Genomic DNA, 20,911 nt, shown 5'->3' with positions numbered 1-20,911 from the left:
GCACCCGTCCATGCCCCGACAGCCACCACCGCGTATGCGTCGCTGCTCCCTCGATACTCCGCCGCGTCCACGTAGACGGGTAGGGTATGAACTACGCCAAGGGTAGGGTATGTAGTGAGGCCGCGCGCATACTGCGCAAGGCCGAACACATCGAACACAAAAGAGCTGTGGTGATCAGGTGGTTTCCGGCCCACATGGGCAGTGACGTGTCGGAACGCGGGAACGTGAACCACAACGAGACGGCCAACTCAGCCGCGCGAGGACTAACCAACCGCGCAGCTGCAAGCACGGCCGACTCGGAGTGTTGGTCGCGGTGCAGTGCCAAGGACAAGATGACCACCTTCAACGAAATAGTGAAGTGGTACAGACTTAACAGACAGACTATGCCGCCACCTCATCCGGGGCTTACCCGGAAGGAGGCAGTGCTATACAGGCAATTACAGACGGGGTCCCTGCTCACCCCGGTGCTAGCTAAGCACGTGTGTCCGAGCGTGTACGCAAGTGACGTTTGTAGACTGTGCGCTAAGGAGAGAGCCACCGCGGCCCACATCCTTTGGGACTGTAGTATAAATCCGCGTGCAGCCAGCGAGAAGACAACGATCCCGCCGCAGCTAGAGGCTGCAACGAGGAGTTATGACCAAGAGACACAACTCAAGGCCGTCCAGCAGGTCTCGGCAGCTCTAGAGAGGCAGCGACCGCGCGAAACCGAGGAGAAGGGAGCAGCACCCCCAGGAAGGGGGCGGCGACCCTCTCGGATCCCCGGAAGTAGCGAGGCACGCAGACCTCGAGGAGCACAATGCACGAGACTGACGTAGTGGCCGCGTCGCGGTGAAAGCTTGTCCTCCCTGCGTGGAGGGAGCCTAACCGACTCTGCAGGCATTTTCACTAAAGTTGTTCTCTCTCTCTCTCTCCCGGCTTTTAATTTGTTAGCACTAGGAGTGTCAAAGTGGGAAAAAACGAGTTTGTGTGTGAAATTGTAGAAGTCGGTCACGTCATATGGTCATACGCTGCGGCTAATTTCACACATGAAAACGGGCTTCTCGTTATGAACTTTATTCATTAAATCCAAGGACCTGTGGGGCTGTGGGTGCTCCTATTTCACTAAATTACCTCTCTCCCGCTTTCCTCTTTCTAGTGCCCCTTCCCCAGTGTAGTGTCGCAAACCGGACGCTCATCTGGCTGACCTCCCTGCCGTTCTTCTCCTTTCATTCTCTCTCTCTCGTTCGATGGTGGTCATTTGCAAATGTAGTAGTAAATGAATTTATCCAGACTGATTACAGTTAATTTTATGCCGACAAAAATTTTATGTCGACGTACATATGCCGATAATGCCGCACTACATGAACAAATTATGACAATGTTAATGACACAAAGGCTCGGGATGGCAATGCGAGTAGCATTTCAACAGTGTAGGGACAGTCCATATTCCAGGAGTCACGTTTATTTAACATGTGTAGTAGTAACTCACAGAATTTCATTGCTTAGTCTCTGTCCAACATACCCCGAGATCTTCCTACTTTGCTACAACACTCGTCGCCCGTTAGCATGGATGCATGATCCCTGCGCAGTGATGATAAACTGAAGGAGAAAGAATGATATCCATGCTAGGACAAAAGTGTATAACGATGGCGGCATGATGAGAATGAAATGTCGATTCTTAATTATGAGAATAGTATAATAACAACATGACGATGGCGACCGCATGAAGGCAATGAGATGACGATTTTATGACGACGACAAAATGTCGAAGGCTTGAAGACAACCGGGTGAAGAAGCGGGAATAACGGCGATAGCACAACAAAAATGGCATGACGAAGACCGTATGACAACCGATTCATGATAGCAAACGTGTCACGACGACGCAGTGACGACAATGCCATGACCATGCCTGTAGAATCATGATTCAATTATGACAGCCTGACTACGATAGATTAACGAGCGAGGAATGACAATAATGGGATGGCGGTACTGAAGTGGTGGTGACAGTGAAGCGACAGCGTGACGACAGCGGTATACGAAGTCAGCACGACGAGAATCGAGTGTCGAATTTGAAATGATGACAAAAAGACCGCGACGACATCCAGACGATGGTATGACAACGAATGGATGTCGAAGACTGTGTGACAGCGGTGCCTGACGGCGATGGCAGGACAACGGCATTGTGGCAACGGCGTGACGATTAGAATTGAATCGCGAAAACTGTATGACAACAATGGCGAGATGACGATGACATGGCTAGAGTCGGTTGAGGAAAGTGCAGTGATCATGATGGCATGACTACGACGGCATTGCGACGAGGGTCTGACGAAGGAGGCCTGATACCAGCAATCATACGATGACGGGATGGAAATGGGGGTATAACCACGGTGTAATGGCGACAGTAGGAATAGATTGCAATGATGAAGAAACATTACCGACGATTCAAAGACGAAAGCGGTGTGATGACAGTGGCATGACGACAACGAGATGACGTCATTAAGGGATGACAAAATAAAGGGACAGCTTAACGATAACGGCATGACGACGACTGTGTGACGACGCTGGCGTGATGGTGACGGAATGACCAGAGTTGCTTGTGAAATGTGGAATGAGGATGAATGAGGACAACATTGACACAACGACACTAAACACATACCTGGTGGCCTAAACCGTTAGTAAACATGGGCCACTGGGTCATCTGAGAAGACGTGCCGATGACAGGAAGATGACAGTCAGATAACGAAGCTACAATTATGATCAGGGTGTCGGAACGCAATGTTTTGTTTTTTGTTCTGGTTTTAGTTTCATTCCACTGAAAAATGCCCTGTTCTTCTCCTGCTCCGCAACGAAAAAAGAAATCATGAGCCACGCCGCTCTGTGAAGGCAGATGACCAGCGAAGCTGTGTAGCACACGAACGTGACACAGAAATTTGAACAAAGGTACGAACACAGCTATTGTATTGATCGGTGGTCATCGTGATGAAAGGTACGCACATACATTCATTTTATTACAGTCGCGTGAATCCGTGATATATATTTGTTATACATATTTGTCATACGCATTCGTGTTTTCACTTCGCGATATATTGAGGCAAAAAATTCGAGACTGAAGACCTGACAACGACAGGCAGTGGGCTAGTGCCGTCAGCACCTATGCAGAAGGAGGGGCACCATGGGAACGCTGGCATAATGAGCGCCATCGGAGCCAGATGTGGAAGAAGACGACAACGAATGCGTGTGCAGTGGCACGAGCGCGCTCGCTTGATTACGCTGAGTGGCGCAAACGAGCCTCGATCGGCTGCTCCTGGACGGCATCCCGGAGCTAGAGCAAAGACCTGGCTTCATCCCCGGGCTGCTCAACATGTGGGGAGGACGAAACAGTCGACCTTGTTTCTGCCCCGCTGTCTTATAAGAGAGGGCTTTTCTGACTTCCAGGGGTGTTCACTGAGAGAGAGAGCAGCACTATTCGCTGACAGAAAAGGAAGGCCTCGCTATAATCTGTGCTTGCAAAAAGTTTCGTGATTACCTACTCGGGAGATCTTTTCTGCTAGAGAGGAACTACAAACCTCTCATCTTTCTCTTTGGAACCAAGCCAATCAGAGATTTCACTCCCCAACTTTAGCGAATGCGCATGTGACTGATGCTCTACAGCTACAACATCGTCTACGCGCCGGGCAAAGTCCTCACTGTAGCCCATGCTCTTTCCAAATCACTGTTGATTGACCCGACAGCGTCCGACTTGGCCAGAGAGATCAAAGTCTAAGTTATACGTGTGGTCACCGAAATTGCTGCTTCAAGTTCTTTACTCGAGCAGCTGAAACACGAACAAAGACCGACGCCATTTGTTCCCAAGTACGCATACTCTCTAGTTCTGGTTGGCCATCACCTCGCGAGCTCAGACCTACGCTCAAAGAGTTCTGGCCTCACAAGGAGAGCATTTCAGACCCTAATGACGTTTTGATGTTTGGTTCGCGCATCATAGCAGCGACCAAATTACAAAGCTTATTGCTTCGTCTGCTACATGAAGGACGCTCCTGTATAGACAAGTGCAAAGGTAGAGCCAAAGGCTAGGTATGGTGGCGGACAATTGACGTCGACCTAGACAAGAATATCAAAGCTTGCCATAAGTGCCTACAAAATAGGAGGTACAGAAAGATGCCTATGCTTTCCAGAGTTCCTTGAACGGCCTGTCAGAAGATCGCAATTGACATCTCTGCCTTCACGGATGCTGGAGGCTCACCACCATGGAGAAATATAAAGGTATACTGAGATTGCCTGACTTTGTACTGTAACGGCAGCCGTGGTGGTTGCCCACTGAGAATATGTCTTCGCGAGACGCGGGATGCCCAAAGTAGTTGTTACCAATAATGGACCACTATTCCCGAATGCTCCAGGCTCTGTTTTGGTAAGCGTCGTCCGCAACTACAACTTCGAGCACGTGACATCGATTCGGAAGTACCCACAGGGCATAATGTAGCAGAATCCGTTGCAAAGGTGCTCAAGCAGCCTCCGAACAAAATAGGAGACCCCTACCTGACTTTGCTTGCCTTAAGTTCAAGTCCCCTCAAGAAAGGGTTTTCTCTGGCAGATATTCTGATGCGAATGAAAATGCGGACGTCATTTGCAGAACCCACCGTGACACTTCTTCGCGGCTCCCTAACTACACGTTGCGGACGTTTGACGAAGAGTACCGGCAGAACCAAAAGACGCGCTATGACTCCGGTCACGGGCTGCACACCATAACAGGCTTATAGGATCATACGAAAGTCCGGGTTGTCGACTTAGGCAAGCCAGGTACCGTTCAGCGGCGGGCCACAAAACCCCAATTATGTCGGGTTGAAACGGACCACAAACCTATAAGACGCCACAGGACTTATCTTGTCTCATTGCCCAATAGACTTAAAAACCTTGGAGGAGAGGACGAAGAGAAAACTGCGACGCAGCCCAACGACCAGGAAATCCCTACGTCCCAAAGCGATGCGTGGCAACCGGCGTCGCTGATGCCGCAAGAAGTCTCATCACAGCCAATATGTGCCGATCCGACGCACTCCCAAACAAGAAGCGGCAGATGCTTCATGCCACCGAAGCAACAGTAGTCTCACTGCCGACTCTTTCCGAAAAAGGGAAAGATTAGCCACCTACATCGTCTTATTAGGCGGTGGAGTCGTTATTTCTAAGAAAAAGTTGAAATTAATAAAGATCATGCGCCACGTGCCTTACGCCCATGAGGCATTCTGTCCAACAAATGCTCAGTGGCCTCAACAGATGACGAACGAGACATGTTTCACGATACGCGTTACGATTCGTTGCGCCATACTGCCCTATAGTTCGGTTTTGAAAACGCCTATACTATTGAAAATCCACTCGACAGTTTTAACGACAACTGCAGTGACTTTGCAGCAAAATGTGAAGAACAGTTACATATTTCTTTGCTCTCAGTTTGGCTACAAGGGGAAAATAAAAGGTGCAATATTCGAGTTCTTTGCACTGTAGGAATAATGAACGAATGCCACCTAGTCCTACTTACACTATTAAAAGGTTTACACACGTTGGGGCTTAACTTGTCCCACAACAATAATCGTTATCTGCGTTGCCTGCGATTACTTTCTTTTAAAAATTAGTGCTTACTTGTTTTTTGTCGGGAATGCTGTGTAACGCGGACAAAGCGGAATCCGTTCGTGATATTCGAGTACCGGAATCGCAGCGTTAAAGAAAGGAACTGCAGGCAAGACAGATGACGATTATAGTTGTGGGACAAGATGCGACCCATAGGGTGCCTACTCTTTTACGGGTGTAACGTTCTTCCACAGCCCGTTTCATTTCCTTGTTCCACAAGATCCGTGGTTCCACCTTCTCACTCCAACAATGTTTGCGTCGTATTTGTGTTCTCTTTGGCATATAACATCCATTAGATCCTAGTAATCCTAGAACGCTGTAGGAAGGGCCTTTATTTTTCTCATTATGCTTCTCGCGATCTCTGCTATGTGTTTTTAAAGCATCACCCTATCGAAATATGCACCGCCAGAGGCGGGACCTCACTACCATTTGATTTCACTTATATTTTTTTATATCGCGTAGCGAAATCTTCCCCAAATCGGTGCGCAGCTTATTTTTAAACGTACTTCTTTGTTCCAGCATTCAAAAGTCTTAGCGGATGCAAGCTGCACAATACAGCTTACGCGGTTGCCCAATGTTCAAAGTTTTATAACGTAACGGAAATAAAGCAAATCTCCTATGTTTTCATGCGCTTTATACTTAGTCTACACAATCTTTTTAATGAATTTAAGGTATACTCAATTGTTTCCGCAAGATAACAGCAGAAACAAAAATTAGTAAGCTTGTCTTTTACACAAAAGGCTAGAAAGTAAGCTTCTTGGCAATTTTTAGTGTCTTGTTTATGCGACTTTTTTTAGAACTGTTTTCTGTGGATACCTTGCTGCAGGCTGAACGCAATTCAAGTCTATTCAAGCTATTTTGTACCTGTATTAATAATTTGGTGGAAATATTTAAAGATAACACGCAGAACATTAAAACTGTTGCAAAGCAGAACAATCATTTCCGATTTCAATCAATGTTCTCGAAAAAGCATGTTGTATTCTGACCACAAACTAAAGCAATTATATGTATATGCTGCAATGCTAGGTGCCCCAGGGGCTTTGTTTTAGAATTTTGTGCCATGTAAACATCACGTTTACCTGTGGCTTCCGTTTGAATCATGAACTAATAAGCAATCTCAAGGGCTACAGATCGAAGGCATGTGCTTTTTATTAGAAATACAAATGCGTGACAAGCTCTAACAGCGGTGGCTGCATATGGCGCTCTCGTGCTTAAAACTATGTCGAGGACTCAACTCCCTGCCGTGGGGCCCGTAATCTAACAAGGATAAGCGCAAACACTCCGCATTACTTGGATTTAAATAAAGCTAAAGTAGGGACCAGATAAAACATGACCCACGCCCTTCAAAGGCACGTCTTGTAGCCCCGCTCTTGTATGAAGCAATAAATACGTTTTATTAACCAGACAATCAACCATAAATAATCAAGAAATCAATCTTCTTATCTTGTAAACTCGTGTAGCATACTTTCGCTGTATGTTCATTAGCACGCTGCAAATAAACTGAAGCTTTACAGCATGAAAAGGGAGCGCCGGGGGGTTTTGGCGGTCTTTAATACGCAACAAATTCTGTTGCGCTTCGTGTACGGGGTCGTGGCGTGGCAACGTCATGTTTCCTGGCAGCTTCTACTTAATAAATTGTCTAAGAAGCAACTTGCAGAGGTGGAGAAAAAGAAGTAACTATATTTGGAAGCATCTTTAATGGTAAAGATGTGGATAACAGTCGCCAAACTTTGCATAAAGCGTCGAACAACACCGGCTAACTTGAGAGGCATGGAAATGCGTATTGGTCATCGCGGAAGCCGATTGGATGCTAGATAAAAAAGACATTACTTGCCGATGGAGGGCTACGTGCCTCTGATTTCGTATGATGCTCGTCGCTGTACGCGAGTTGGGGCTTCTATACTGCAGAAACCATTTCTTTGCGCTGGCGTCCAGGCAAGAGCACTTTACAAAATCAGAAACTGTGCAGAATTTACAGACATAACGCAGCATGAAGGCGCAGTAACAAAGAAGAGACCCATACATACGACACTTGTGCTGCTTGCAGCTTTATTTTGGGGAGAGTGAGATCGAGCATAGAGTGTTCCCAACTCGCAGGCGCACCCACCACTACCGAGGGCGATTATCAGGGCTAGGACGATCATTGGTAGATCTAAAGGAAGTAAGCTCCGCGTTGTACAAAACAACAGAAGTCTGGCTTACAAAAGCACTGCTTTCCTATTTTGTGTAAAACGTTTCTAATAGCTGACGTGCCGTTTTATCTTTACTTCTGCCCAGAAGCTTCACATCATGTAATTGTAGCTGATAAGGGCAGGCTTTACTGTACGCTGAAATATGCGCAGTGATGTTTTTCTTCGTGTTATTAGCATCCTCCCTCATTCGGTCATTGAAGCAGCGGAATGTTTGTCCCACATAGGATGCACCACAAGAGAGTGGTATTTCATGAACCACCGCGATGGCGCAACGCACGTAAGCTATGATGTGTTTTACTTAACAGCCTGTCTTCCAGCGTCCCATTATGCGGCGAACAGTTGGGCTAGTCTGTATGGAGCGGAGAACCTATTCACCATTGATTTTTTTTTCAAATTGTGGCTAATATTATGCACACACGGCCCAACTTCCTGCCTTAGGCCACTACGTTCACCGGCTCTTGCCTCACTCGCTGGTGTGCCTGCTTTTAGGTTCCGTGGCAGGGATTCGGCCACTGGTGTCAGGACCGAGCGAGGGTAGCCGGCTCTTGAAAGCTTAACGAACTGCTTGTTAACACTGTCCTGCACCTTGTGCTAACGAAAGCTCTGGAGTGCTGACCCCATGCACAGTGAAGCAATAGCTCTTTCGACAAGCTTAGAGTGCGTGGAGTGGTGAGGCAGAAGTTCTATTTAGACCGCAGCTCTTAATGGCCTCACTTGCGGCATGCGTCGGCAGCGGCGTAACCGAACGAACGAGCACAGCAGCGAAAAATGAAAAGGCGAACGCGGATCCCCAGATGGAAGACGCGAGCCGTGAACGGCGGAGACCGACGAGAGCGGACCCTTCAGTGACGTACGCACGGGAAACTGCTCTCATGCGGACCCGCCTGACCACTCGTTGCATACTCGTATCAGCCGTTCGATCTGCGCTGTCATCTGCTAGCGTCAGCTTTCGCTCACGCCTAATTGGTTGGCTTGCCTTGGTCTCGTTTCCGCTTGTTTCGACTGTCATGGTTTGCGATTGTCGTGCGATCTTATTATAAGCGCGACGCGATTTCTGTAGTACTTCCTGGAAGGCAAGCAGTACCAGCGATTACTCAGAAACCTTCGATGAGTCATGCATGAAACCCGACGCACTGGACTCGCAGATCGGATTTTCGACAGTGCACGGCTTTGCTTGTCTGCGTCGATAAATCGCGAAATATCAGGGAGTATCGCAATCGACGGCGATATTCTTTCCACGGCGAATAGCACCAGCAAACATGATCCATTGAGAACGTCAGGCTCAAATCTAAGAACTGGAGGGTATCGTCTACGACGAATTTAAAGGTGAATAACAGGCCTTTCCCGTGAAGTTTAGAATATTGTAAATTTTTTTTACGGTAAAAGAGTTAAAAGTACTTGGTCCATCACAATTAAAGAATCATGAACATACCAAAAAAATTAAAAGAACATGCGCAATGTAAACGCCGTTGTCAAGACATTTGTCTCTTTCCGACAGAAATATGTTACCCAGTAAAGGTGCTACACGCAATACTATGCATATGCCCCACTTTTGCACGAACAACCGGTTGCCATTCGCGATAAAAGTGCCCTTCATGTTGCTCTCAGGTAAAACTAAAGAAGTGTTCCCCACACATACCGATAGTGTCTAGAAAAGAAACATCCTCGTTGACTTCAATGCACTTCTGAGCGAGCTATACGTATCCATTGGATTCCAAAGGATATACTGAGGTGGGTATAGCAACTCTACCATAAGTTGAGGGCCAGTGTCCGATGTTATTTGGCTCTGACTTAAGCTGGAATCAAAACATATGACTCGGAGCCATGTACAATAACAGCCATATTAAGGGCACGCAGTTAAAGAAGGAGGGGGAGCTCAGCGGAGAGGTCGAAGGGTGATATATTGATATGCTGTTAGCTGCAAAGTGTTACCAGGATAGCTCCCTTTCATAACCAATAGAATAAATGACTTCTTTAAAAAGTACACGCAGGCCCCTTTAAATCTATTCATATAGGGTGTTCTTTTTTTAGCTGCACCAGTTTTTAATATTGCCTGTAGCAGCTGACACAACCTGAGTTAAGTTACTCAATGAGGCGGTCGGTAATTCTACGAGAAATATACATGCTTCGTTGAATAATTCATATACCTGCACTAATAAACTGTTTTATTTCTTCATAGTCTGGCCTTTATTTCAGTCTACGAATTGGAACTAGTGCGATTTCGAGGCATGTCGATTTGGAACGAATTTTGGGGATGGCACTGGTTTCGAGATATGCACCGTCAAACATGCTTTAAGAATGCACTCTTCTTCCATTTTCCTTTTTTAAGAAAACAGTGTTTTATTCATTGAAGCCCGAAAGTAACTGAAACGCTAATGCACTTCGTCGGTCCTTTTGAAAATTAATACATAAAACTAGTGTAGTTCTGAGAATTTGTTCCAAGTGAATCCGCCTTGATAACTCACTGGCTAGAAATGCTCTAAAATAAAATTAGAAAGGTAATGGGTGCACTTTTGTTGCTTGTTCAATTAAACATTACGATTTCTCCTAGGAGTAATGATCGCCTCATCGAGTAATTTAGCTCAATGCTTAGAATTGTGCTATCTTCCATAGAGAATTTAAAAAATGATGCAGCTAAAAAAGAAGCCTGGTGTATGTATAACAATTAAGAAATTAAATTATGGGGTTTTACGAGCCACAACCAGGATCTGACTATGAGGCATGCCGTATCGGAGGACTGCGGTAATTTGGACCACCTGGGGTTCATTAACGCTCGCCTAAATCAAAGTGCACGGGTGTTTTCGCATTCTGCCCCCATCGAAGTGCGGTCACCGTGGCCGGTATTCGATCCCGCGGCCTCATGCTTAACCGCCCTACCCCATCGCCACATGTATAGGAATTTTGCGTGCAATCACATAAGTGTTTTTCCTTGTAAAGCATCAAGCTGCGCGTGTCGAAGTGCCATACTGTGCACCTTCGAGATTTGGGGTTTGCATATTGGTATAGCTTGCGAACTGAAAAGTCTATAAACGTCTATATTCCATGATAATATAGTTGGAGCCAGTGCGATACACAAACTTAATCATTATATGAGTTGACACAGAGCATCGAAATGAGATAAAGACGAACTACATTTATTTGCATAGCATAGTACGTAAGGTTTCCACAAAGCCTACGAGCGTGTCAAACCAGGCTAGTTTTGGACCGACATGTCTAATAGTGTCGCGAACTTGAGTGCCGAAAACAATCCAACGTTTGCCACTGGTGGGTAAATATGGCCTGTTACCTGCCCATATACTCTTTTCAAAAATATTGATATTGAATTGTATTGTCCCTTGCTACTAACGTGCCGTGGTCACCGTTTAATTGTGGCGTGCTTCCGACGGAGGGTAACCCTCGTTATCGGTGCACACAATTCACCGTGTATAGGACAGTGCTTATATTCAGGGCCAGAATAGACCATAAAACAACCAGAAGCGCCTTGGAACGACGGAAGAAAATAAATAAAGCTCACACGCGCTGTACGCAAGATTTATTCAGTCTATCAAGAATTTATTTATGTTGCCGACATGTGTCGTAAGAGGTGGAAGAGTATTAATTGAAGGGAAAGATGGCGTCCTCCCTAGCGAAGGCACACAAAGCTTTAGGTTGTGTTTTTTTCAGCCTCGTTTTGTGTTAATGTGTAGACTTCGTACCGTGCCATCTAGCGAGCCCGAGGTTGCGGCTTCATAAGGTTGGCAGTGTGGGGACCCAATTTGGAGCAGCACGTTTGGTCCACCTTGTATGCGTATAAAAATAACGTCATTCCAGCCAAAAATGTCTTTAGGAGCTCCATATATTCGATGTGGTACCGGTAACGGCCCAGCTGTGAAGACCACCACCTGAGCCCATCAGTGTGCTCCTGCTTTGTTGCAGCTCAGGCAAAACGACAGCGGTACAAGAAAACACATTAGACAACACAGAGCACTGTGTTTTGTCTAATGTGCCTTTGTGTGCCTCTGTCATTCTATCTGGGCTACAAGCAAGTACGTAGAAGACGCCATGCCTGCAAAACCGTCTTCCCTTACTGTACATCAGCGGAAAAATGCTCAGAGTAGTCGCCTGCACTAAAATGTTCCTCTCTGACTTGAGTGTAGTAAATTTGCATTCATTTAGCGTTGTGCATGTTGGCAGACGCATACGTATGATAAATCACCATCACTTTCCTTTGTAGGTTGCGCTGGTGGTGTTTGATCAGTTTTTTTTTCTTGGAGCTTCATAACCCACCCTCCACCCCAGCTCCTCTTTTCTGGCTAAGGTTACGTTCACATATTGTCTCGAGGCAGGCGGAAGTGGCAATAACTTCAAAACGCTTTAACATGGATGGAAAATCAGGCGGCGAGCCCAATCGGTCTCGGACTGATTTTTCCGCCAAGGCGGAGCGGAAAGTAGTTCCTCTTCAACGGAAGCAGCTCTAGCATGTAAACATCCGGTCGTAACACTCAATATGGCACCAAAAGTCTCGACTGTGATGCTGATCGACGCGATCAATAACCGCCATGCGCTTTACAACAGTCACCACCTGCTTTAAAAGAAAAAGCCTATCCGAAATAATTATATTAGTATTCAGCGTCGCGGGACAGGAGGTGCGGAAACAGCGCGTTGTCGGCACCAAACTTTTCTTCTGGAGAACTCTTCGGTGGAGGTGGGTTGAAAGCACCACCAGCATCGCTTCCAAGTTGTATGCTTGTTACGTTGTTCATTGTCCATTTCTAGGAAACAACTAGCTGGAACTATCAAAACTATTGCATCTTCCTCTTCCATGGCAGACGAAAATCGCTGACTACCCGTGGAGGTGTGCAGAATAATCGCTTTTAATTACGGATGGGTCAGTTAACAAACGTACCACTTGAAATGGTGCAATAAAGAGCGCCATCGTGCGGATAAACGCACGCAGACTAGATGTACGTGGGGCAAAAGCAGCCGCGATGGCCGCGGAGGTGACGAAACCAATATGGACATCTTGAAGATTCGCAGAAAATATTTTCCACCCGCCTTGGCCTTTCCGCCGGCTTGCCGCTTCCTAAATGGGAACATTGCCTAAGTGTGCAACGTACGTAACGATCAATCTTAGTTTTCTACATTTTTAAAATTTGCCTGCGGGGATGCAGCTTCATTCCTATCGTTGAGCTGCATTACATGACGAGATGGAGAAAAATCGAATCGAATACGCAACTCATTAACACATTTCCGTAATTAAGTTCCAAACGAATTACTTTACGGCACATATTGCAATTTACCAATTGTAGTCGATGGGTTTCTTAGACATATCCACTTGAAATGAATACCCAGGATGACACCAGTTTTGACACATATTTTTTCTTCAAAGTACAAGACGAAATAGATGGGCATTCCAGTTACTTTTGTGCTTCAATGTATAAAACTGCGGTTTCTTAAAGAAGTAACCGGAACAACAGCGCATTTTTACGGTAAGCTTGATGGCGCGTATCCCCAAACTGGTGTCAATTTGAAAATTAATTTCAAGCCAGTACGCCTTGCAAGCTTACCAGCTGCACTTCGCAAGTTTCTATATTTGGTATAAGTAATTAATTGAGCAGCTCAATAGCTACCTTTTTAATTACGTAAATGTGGGTTTCAGTTTCTTATGCAAGTAATGTCTGCATCGCTAGATAATCCAGCTCTTGGACTAAAATTACGTTGTCTGTAACAGGCGATTCCTAAAAAAATCCCGCAAGACATCGAAATTCTCTCCCAGTGTATGAATAAAAATGCGTCTCTGAGTTAGTAGCATTTAACCGCTTTGCCATACATGAAGGAGAAAAGACGCGAAAGAATGGGAGCTTTCAGTCTGGTTTCCCTAGAATCTACCCGGAAGTTCTGATATTGTGCTCAGTTGTTCAATTTACTTTGTGCTTTGAATAGTAGCTTCTCCTCATTTAAAAATGGCACAAATACTGCATACAACATTTTGAAGCAGCATTCCGGCAATTATCGAACTAATTGTCCTACGCAGAGAATACGGAAATATTTTATGCAACCAAAACTAGTCACATACTAAAAGGAACAAGCATAAAGCTGTCATAATCCACTTACATTTGTCGACGTGTAGAACTCATGTTTCTGTAAGTAAAATTTCTCATCATTGTATGGCCCTCCACAGTGGCGGTGTCACGCCTAATCTTCACACACATGGCGTTGCTGCCATCGTGCGACATATTATAGTTTATTCGCAACAGGTCAAACCTGGTCTTTTGACGGAACAGCTGCGAAAAAGTACCAAAGACATAACAATGACGTTTTATAATGTCGCATTTGTGTCCTACATGAAAACATAATCACCACACAAAAGAGACAAAATATTAAGCTATAGAAACAGGCTCCAGAGCAGGACGGCACATGCGCCCGATTGAATAGGCATAAAAAAAAAGTCGCAGTTTCGCCCGAAAGGCGCATCAACATTGCAATATGAGAGTATTAAGGTGCGATGCAGGATGCGCCAAGTTTGGCAAAACTCGAGATCTTCACGAGCTCTGGCGACACCCCCAGATGAAAGCACGAATGGTACCGAGACACAGTTTATCTTTCGACAAGCCTCCAGTTTCATTGGTTTATCTAGATTCACTCTGGGAGGCTATCACTTCTAGGTCGTTGCCGTCTGGGCGGTCGAAAAACTGGGGCTCAAGTGATCATACCGTCGGTGCATGGTCGGGCCTTCTTTCACTCGTTTGTCGTTCCACCGAGTGCATTACATGCATAAGTAAGTCATAAAACACATGAATTTAGTACAATATTATTAGTTACTTTAACGTGGTTTAGAAGCATTTTAAAGCTCCTAAGATGTACACTGAATGCGTATTAGACTAATTTGTAATTTAATACGCTTCACATTATACCACGAGGGAACGCTGTGGTGGCGTCATCACATCCGTGTTTCACCGGGCGAGCATGGCGGCTAAACATCGAAGAGGCCCAGTGTAAACAAACTCGTACAGCGAGCTTGCAGTGCGCGACGTAGTGATCAGGCTCGACGATGGCCACTATTTCTTGGATAGTTCTGGATAGCACCCCGTAAGACTCCAATAGCTTCGGCGATTTTACAGATCGCAACGCGCTCCTGCTGTTCTCGGCGTAATGCTGAAGAAACTACTTGTCCCTTGCTGTTTCTCTGAGCGCACTGAGTTCCTCCAGTCTGCGTGACTGCGAGTGTCACGAATATTACAAAGTCTGTGGAAAAGGAAGACAGCCTATATAGCTACAATAACACAAGGAGGGGGCGCCGACGTTGTATCTCGCAACCAACACAGTGAAGGAGACATCGACAAGCTGGAGATAAGTATACTCCTACTGTTTCATATTTAGCATAATAATAGTGCATGGATTAAGTCACTTTCGTAGTAACGAGCTGAATGTCCAGCAATTTAAAAAGGACATTGAGAACCAATGAGTGTTCGTGCTTTTACATGCACGTGGGCCCGCCAAAATTTAAAAGTGATCGCGTTTGCCCGAGCTTCGAGGCCATGCCATGCCACATCAGGCCTTCAATCAGGTAATTGAAAATCTGCAGAGCACAAGAAACTTTTTGCATAGCTTCATTTATAGCAAAAAGGCATTCCGAATATTTAAATACACATACAGTCATAAACGTTGTACATCATAGAGCACAAGAAGCACAATACCCTGGGAAATATCGAGACTATGCAGCTATATTAATTCGCACTAGCGAATTAGAATACCAATCAAAAAATGGGGTCAGGCAAGGAGGCAAAGTCACCCAGGTGCTATTCACTGCACGGTTAAAATATTCGAACTATTACTCTTAAATGGGCCTAGAGTGAGCATTGGAAGGTTGAAGGTTGAAGGTTCCCCGATTTGTATACAACAGTGAAGTCGAACTCTTGGAGCCGAAGGCTCCAGCGCGCAAGCCGACCAGCTGGATTTTTTAAATTAGTCAGCCAGCAAAGTGCATGATGATCACTGACAACGGTGAAACACCGACCATACAAATATGGCCGAAACTTCAGGATAGCCCACACCAGTGCGAGACATTCTTTTTCGGTAGTGGAGTTGTTTGCCTCCGTCCTTGATAGCGTCCTGCTGGCGTAAGCAATCACTCTTTCGGCGCCGTCCTGCCGCTGTACAAGCACTGCGCCAAGGCCGGCATTACTAGCGTCGGTATGAAGGATCGTAGGGGCGTTTTCATCAAAGTGTGTGAGCATGGGAGGCGTCTGCAGCCGTTGCCGTAGGTCATCAAAAGCTCGTTTCTGGTCTCCACCCCACACAAAGGGGACATCTTCTCTGGTAAGATGTGTCAATGGCCATGCGATACGCGAAAATTCCGTGATAAACCGTTGGTTGTAGGCACGAAGGCCCAGAAAACGTCGCACTGCCTTTTTATCTGATGGCGTTGGGAAATTAGTGGCGGCAGAGATTTTGTCAGGGTCAGGTCGGACACCTTCACAACTAACAACATGACCGATAAATTGAAGTTCTTCAAAACCAAAATGGCACGTTTCAGGTTTCAAAGTTAAACCAGCTGAGCGTATTGCTTCAAAGACCGTCTTTAGTCTCTGTAAGTGTTCCTCGAACGTGACGGAGAAAACAATCACGTCGTCGAGGTACACCAGCCAGGTTTGCCATTTGAGGTCTGAGAGTACCGTGTCCATTAGTCGTTGAAATGTTGCCGGCGCAGAACACAAACCGAAGGGGAGCACCTGAAATTCATAAAGTCCGTCGGGCGTCACAAAAGCGGTCTTCTCACGGTCTCTCTCATCAACTTCTATTTGCCAGTAGCCGCTTTTCAAGTCCATCGACAAAACGCAATGTGCGTTTCGTGGCCTGTCCAGTGAATCGTCGATACGCGGTAGCGGATAGACGTCTTTCTTTTTGATCAGGTTGAGTTTTCGGTAGTCGACGCAGAAACCCAGGCTGCCGTCCTTCTTTTTCACCAATACGACAGGCGATGCCCAAGGACTCTTAGAGGGCCGAATAATCCCGTCCTCAAGCATCGTCTTCACTTGTGTTTGTATTGCCTCGCGCTCTTTAGGTGCTACACGATAAGGATTCTGCCGAATTGGTCTGGCGTCGGCTTCGGTGACAATACGGTGCTTAGTGAGCCGCGTCTGGCTAACTCGTGACGTGGATGAGAAGCAGCTCTTAAACTCATCGATGAGCTCAAGAAGGCTGTTGCATTCCACGGGCAATAAGGTGGGAATGATGACAACCACAGGGGCAGGCATAACCACGGTGGACGCCGCGTGTTCCACTGAGAGGCAGTCCTTTATTGAATTAAATTCGTCGAAGTAAGCAACATCCGTGCCTTTAACAATGTGCCGACGTGCCCTGGTAAAATTCATCAGCAGCAGTTCAGCATGTCCATCGTGTACGTTAATTACGGACCTGGCGATGGAAACCCCTTGACTCAGTACCAGTGCGTCGATGTGTTCAGCGATGCCAGTCCCGGCGTTCAAGTTGTCGCAGATTACAGGTACGAGGGAACAGCTTCGCGGCGGAAGCGTGACGTCGTCGTCGGCGATACGTAAGCGGGGTCGCTGGTGTTCCGCGGGGTCGACGTCGTCTGAGCTCGTAGAAAATGTGACGACGAGGTCACGGACATTAATCACTGCACCGTACTCTTTCAAAAAATCCATCCCCAATATGGGTTCCTTACAACACTCAAAGAGAATGACGAGGGTGGCGACAAAGGTTGCACCGGCGATTACTATCCTGGATGTGCATTTTCCAATCGGCGTTATCAACTGGCCGCCGGCAGTTCTGATGTTGGGCCCGGTCCACGGCGTCTTCACGCTTCTCAGCCTATCGGCCAGCATTTTACTTATTATTGAAAAATGCGAACCAGTGTTGACGAGAGCGGTCACTTGGTGGCCATCAATGCAAACAACAAGATCGGCGCTGACGGCGTCGGTTACAGGGGGTGTGGTTGGAGTCGTCGGAGTTGTAGAGTCGTCAATCATCGGAGATGGGGGCTCTTGGATGTCTAGCCGGTTTGCAACCTCCCCCCCCCCCGGAGGTCGCTGCGTCTGGTTTCCCCGGCGCGGGCTGGGCGACCTGCCCCTAGAGGCTTCAGAAAAATCGCGACGGGTCGGTGGGGTGTAACGAGCCGGAGAAGGGAAACGCGATCGAGGCGTCATTGAACCTTCTGGCCGAAAGTTTGTAGAGTTTCCGTCACAGCTACGTGCAGCATCAGACACACGGTAATTGCAGTTGGGAAATCTTGCCTACCCAGCCGCGCGGTAGTGGCACGCGCGGTAAACATGTCCTGCTTCGCCGCAATGAAAGCATAGCGGCCGGCGGTCAGCGGTGTGCCACAAATCGGTCTTTCGAAGCGAGGTAGCCGGCAGCAGATTCACCGTAGAAACGAGTCGCAGCGATCGACTGGCTGCGATACGGCATAGTTGGCGGCGGCTGTAACTGCCGATAATAGGGCACCAGGGGTGGTGGTGATGGCTGCGTCGTAGTGGCCGACCATGTCAGCAGCATCGAAGTGGCGGGAGGTGGACGACAGACAGCTTCCGCGTAGGTTAATCGTCGCGGTACCGCCTGCCAGTCGGGGGACGAAAAGGCCTCTCGAACTTCCTCCCGAACGATATCAGCGACAGAAGCCACCGCTGGTGCCACGGGAGAGATACCAAGCTGCCGGATCTCATCTCGCACAATCTCTCGGATTACTTCACGCAGAGACGTGCTGCAGCTCTCAGGTAGAATTCAAGCATTCACCGGCGAGCTCTTGCGGTCATATTGGCGGTACCGTTGGTGTAGTGCCCGTTCTATAGCGGTAGCCTCCTTGGTAAATTCGGCCACTGTCGTCGGTGGGTTCCTCACGAGCCCGGCAAACAGTTCCTCCTTCACTTCGCACAAGAGATAGCGCAACTTCTTTTCATCGGCCATCTCAGGGTCTGCTCTGCAGAAAAGGCGGGCCATGTCTTCTGCAAACACGACAACGCTCTCGTTTGGTTTTTGAATACGGGATTCGAGTAGGCGCTGCGCATTGTCTCGTCTGTCGGTACTAGTGAACGTGTCTAGCAGAACGTGTCTAGGACACCTTCTAGAAGCGCTTGGATTTAAATTGTATGGAGCATCAGCCAGTCAGCAGTCGACACAAGCAAGAGACGTTTACAGTATTGGCGCGACAAAACGCATGGAAAATACTGATACAATAGAATCCGTTACATGCACAAGTAGATAGAAAACTTTTGAGGAAGAGAAAAAAAGATTAAAGATATGTATGCATTAATGCTAGAATGAAAAGCGTGTATAGCGTACCAGAGTAGCTCAAGAAGGCTAGGTGACCATTAGTTACCGCTCCGTTTCAAAGTGGATGTCAGTAAGTCGTTATCATCATTAGCGATACATGTCTTTCTCGTCTGCCACACCGCGTGGTGTTGAGCCGCTGCCGGCTCTACGCGTTGCCTTGGTAGGATGCTTACACATCCCACTAACGTGCTCCTAATGCATTGGGTCTAAATTTGAGCGCTTGCTTTCGTGTAGCACGGGCGTTCTGAATGTAACAGACACATTTGCTGACGCCAGACATCCTTTGCTACGCACCACCCTTTCAACTTTGTATGAATGAACTATGGCTTCGTCGATTGCATGTGCCTAATCTTCGCTCTTATGAATGCCTATTTGAAACGAGCGACGCTTCAAAGAGTGCGCTGCTCTGCCTGAGTACGAGTAGGTATAGCTTAATGACGTGCTGTTACGATTATTCCACAAAGTGTCGGAACGAAGATGGAGTCAAACAGAATGACGGGGCAATGAATAAAGCACGCCATTCGTTTAAGTGGCGCACACAAGAATGAAAGTAGTGCAAGATATACTTCGGCCGCATATGACTCTTGTAAACTAGAGTGGCCTGTTTGCTAGTTGTTAACATACAATTCGTTAACAGACACCTTCCTCTCACTGTGCCTGTCGATTTCCCCCTTTTTCAATTTTGCGGGCATTCTCCCAGCCTATGACACTTCATAGGGGCCAGTAAATTTGAACTCTGTTGGGTATTGGTTTCTCATAACAATGGGATGACAAACATATACCGCTTGTAGTTCGCCCTAATTATTCCACACATACTGAAGTTCATACCTGTATAAGGCATAACATTCCCCATTTTAACCGCATATGAAGTCAGTGGCCTACTCAGTTTTTCAAGAACATCGGGGCCACCCATTCGCGCCTCATTTTACTTATGATGACACAGAAAAAAACAGCATTCATTAATTATTTGGCAAGCTCTTAATTAGGTCAGTAGCGTTAAACTTTGCTGAACATTAACATAACACTTACTTCATTCCAACTGCATGTGCGTACGGCAAAATGTAAAGTGTCCACACCGACCGTGGTTGCTTAGTGGCTATGGTGTTAGGCAGCTAAGCACGATGTCTCAAGATAGAGTCCCGGCCATGGTCGCCGCATTTAAATGAGCGCGAAATGTGAAATGACCCGAGTGTTTAAATTTACACGCACGTTAAAGAACTCCATGTGGTCCAAATTGTCGGCGTCCCCACTACGGAGTGCCTAATACTCATATAGTGGTTTTGGCACGTAAAATCACATATTTATATATATATTTTTTAAAGTTTTCAGGACAACGGGAAACATTTCAAACTGCGGATGCTCAAAGCTTTTATCCAACGGTAATGACCTAACGCTATAAAGCCGCTAATTAACCAACATTCGCAAAAGTTTCCGCGCATCCCTGATAAGACGCCTTCTATTTCCTAGGAACCTCATCTTTGTTACAAGTTTATTTTCTTGATTACATTGACCAAAATTCCGTCTGTATGCCTAAAAAATGCTTGTAATGCACCGGAACGGTTGTACAGGGAATTCCCCACAAAGAATCTATTTACGCTGCGCAGCCTAAAGCTCAGTCATACTTATCACACAACATTACCCTTGTTTCAACCGAAATTACACAATGTGCCTTATTTAGCTCAAGAAGCAAATCGATGAAAGCTACCACAAGAATCCTATTGTGCATGAATGTAGGCGAATACTAACAGTTCGGAAGGTAATGGCCTACAACTACCAAGCTTTCAAGCTTTAAGCGCCCGCCACCCATAGCAACGTCCCCATTTTTTGAAAACTTGTGCACCCTGGAACATTGA

At 46.7% G+C, this 20,911-nt stretch overlaps 1 protein-coding gene across 1 annotated transcript in view; it reads right to left on the bottom strand.

Moving 5' to 3' along the window:
• The window catches only part of LOC135905203 (uncharacterized), a 47,204-nt gene that overhangs the window by 14,496 nt on the left and 11,797 nt on the right, over positions 1-20,911 (bottom strand). Inside the window, exon 2 of the mRNA XM_065436222.2 lies at positions 13,881-14,050. Coding sequence (XP_065292294.1) covers positions 13,881-14,050 — 170 coding nt within the window. The remainder of the gene's footprint in view (positions 1-13,880; positions 14,051-20,911) is intronic.

This window comes from Dermacentor albipictus, chromosome 3 (genome assembly GCF_038994185.2).
Source record: "Dermacentor albipictus isolate Rhodes 1998 colony chromosome 3, USDA_Dalb.pri_finalv2, whole genome shotgun sequence".
Classification (NCBI taxonomy): domain Eukaryota; kingdom Metazoa; phylum Arthropoda; class Arachnida; order Ixodida; family Ixodidae; genus Dermacentor; species Dermacentor albipictus.
The sequence above is the reverse complement of the archived record's forward strand: the minus strand, read 5'-3'. Positions and strand labels throughout refer to the sequence as shown.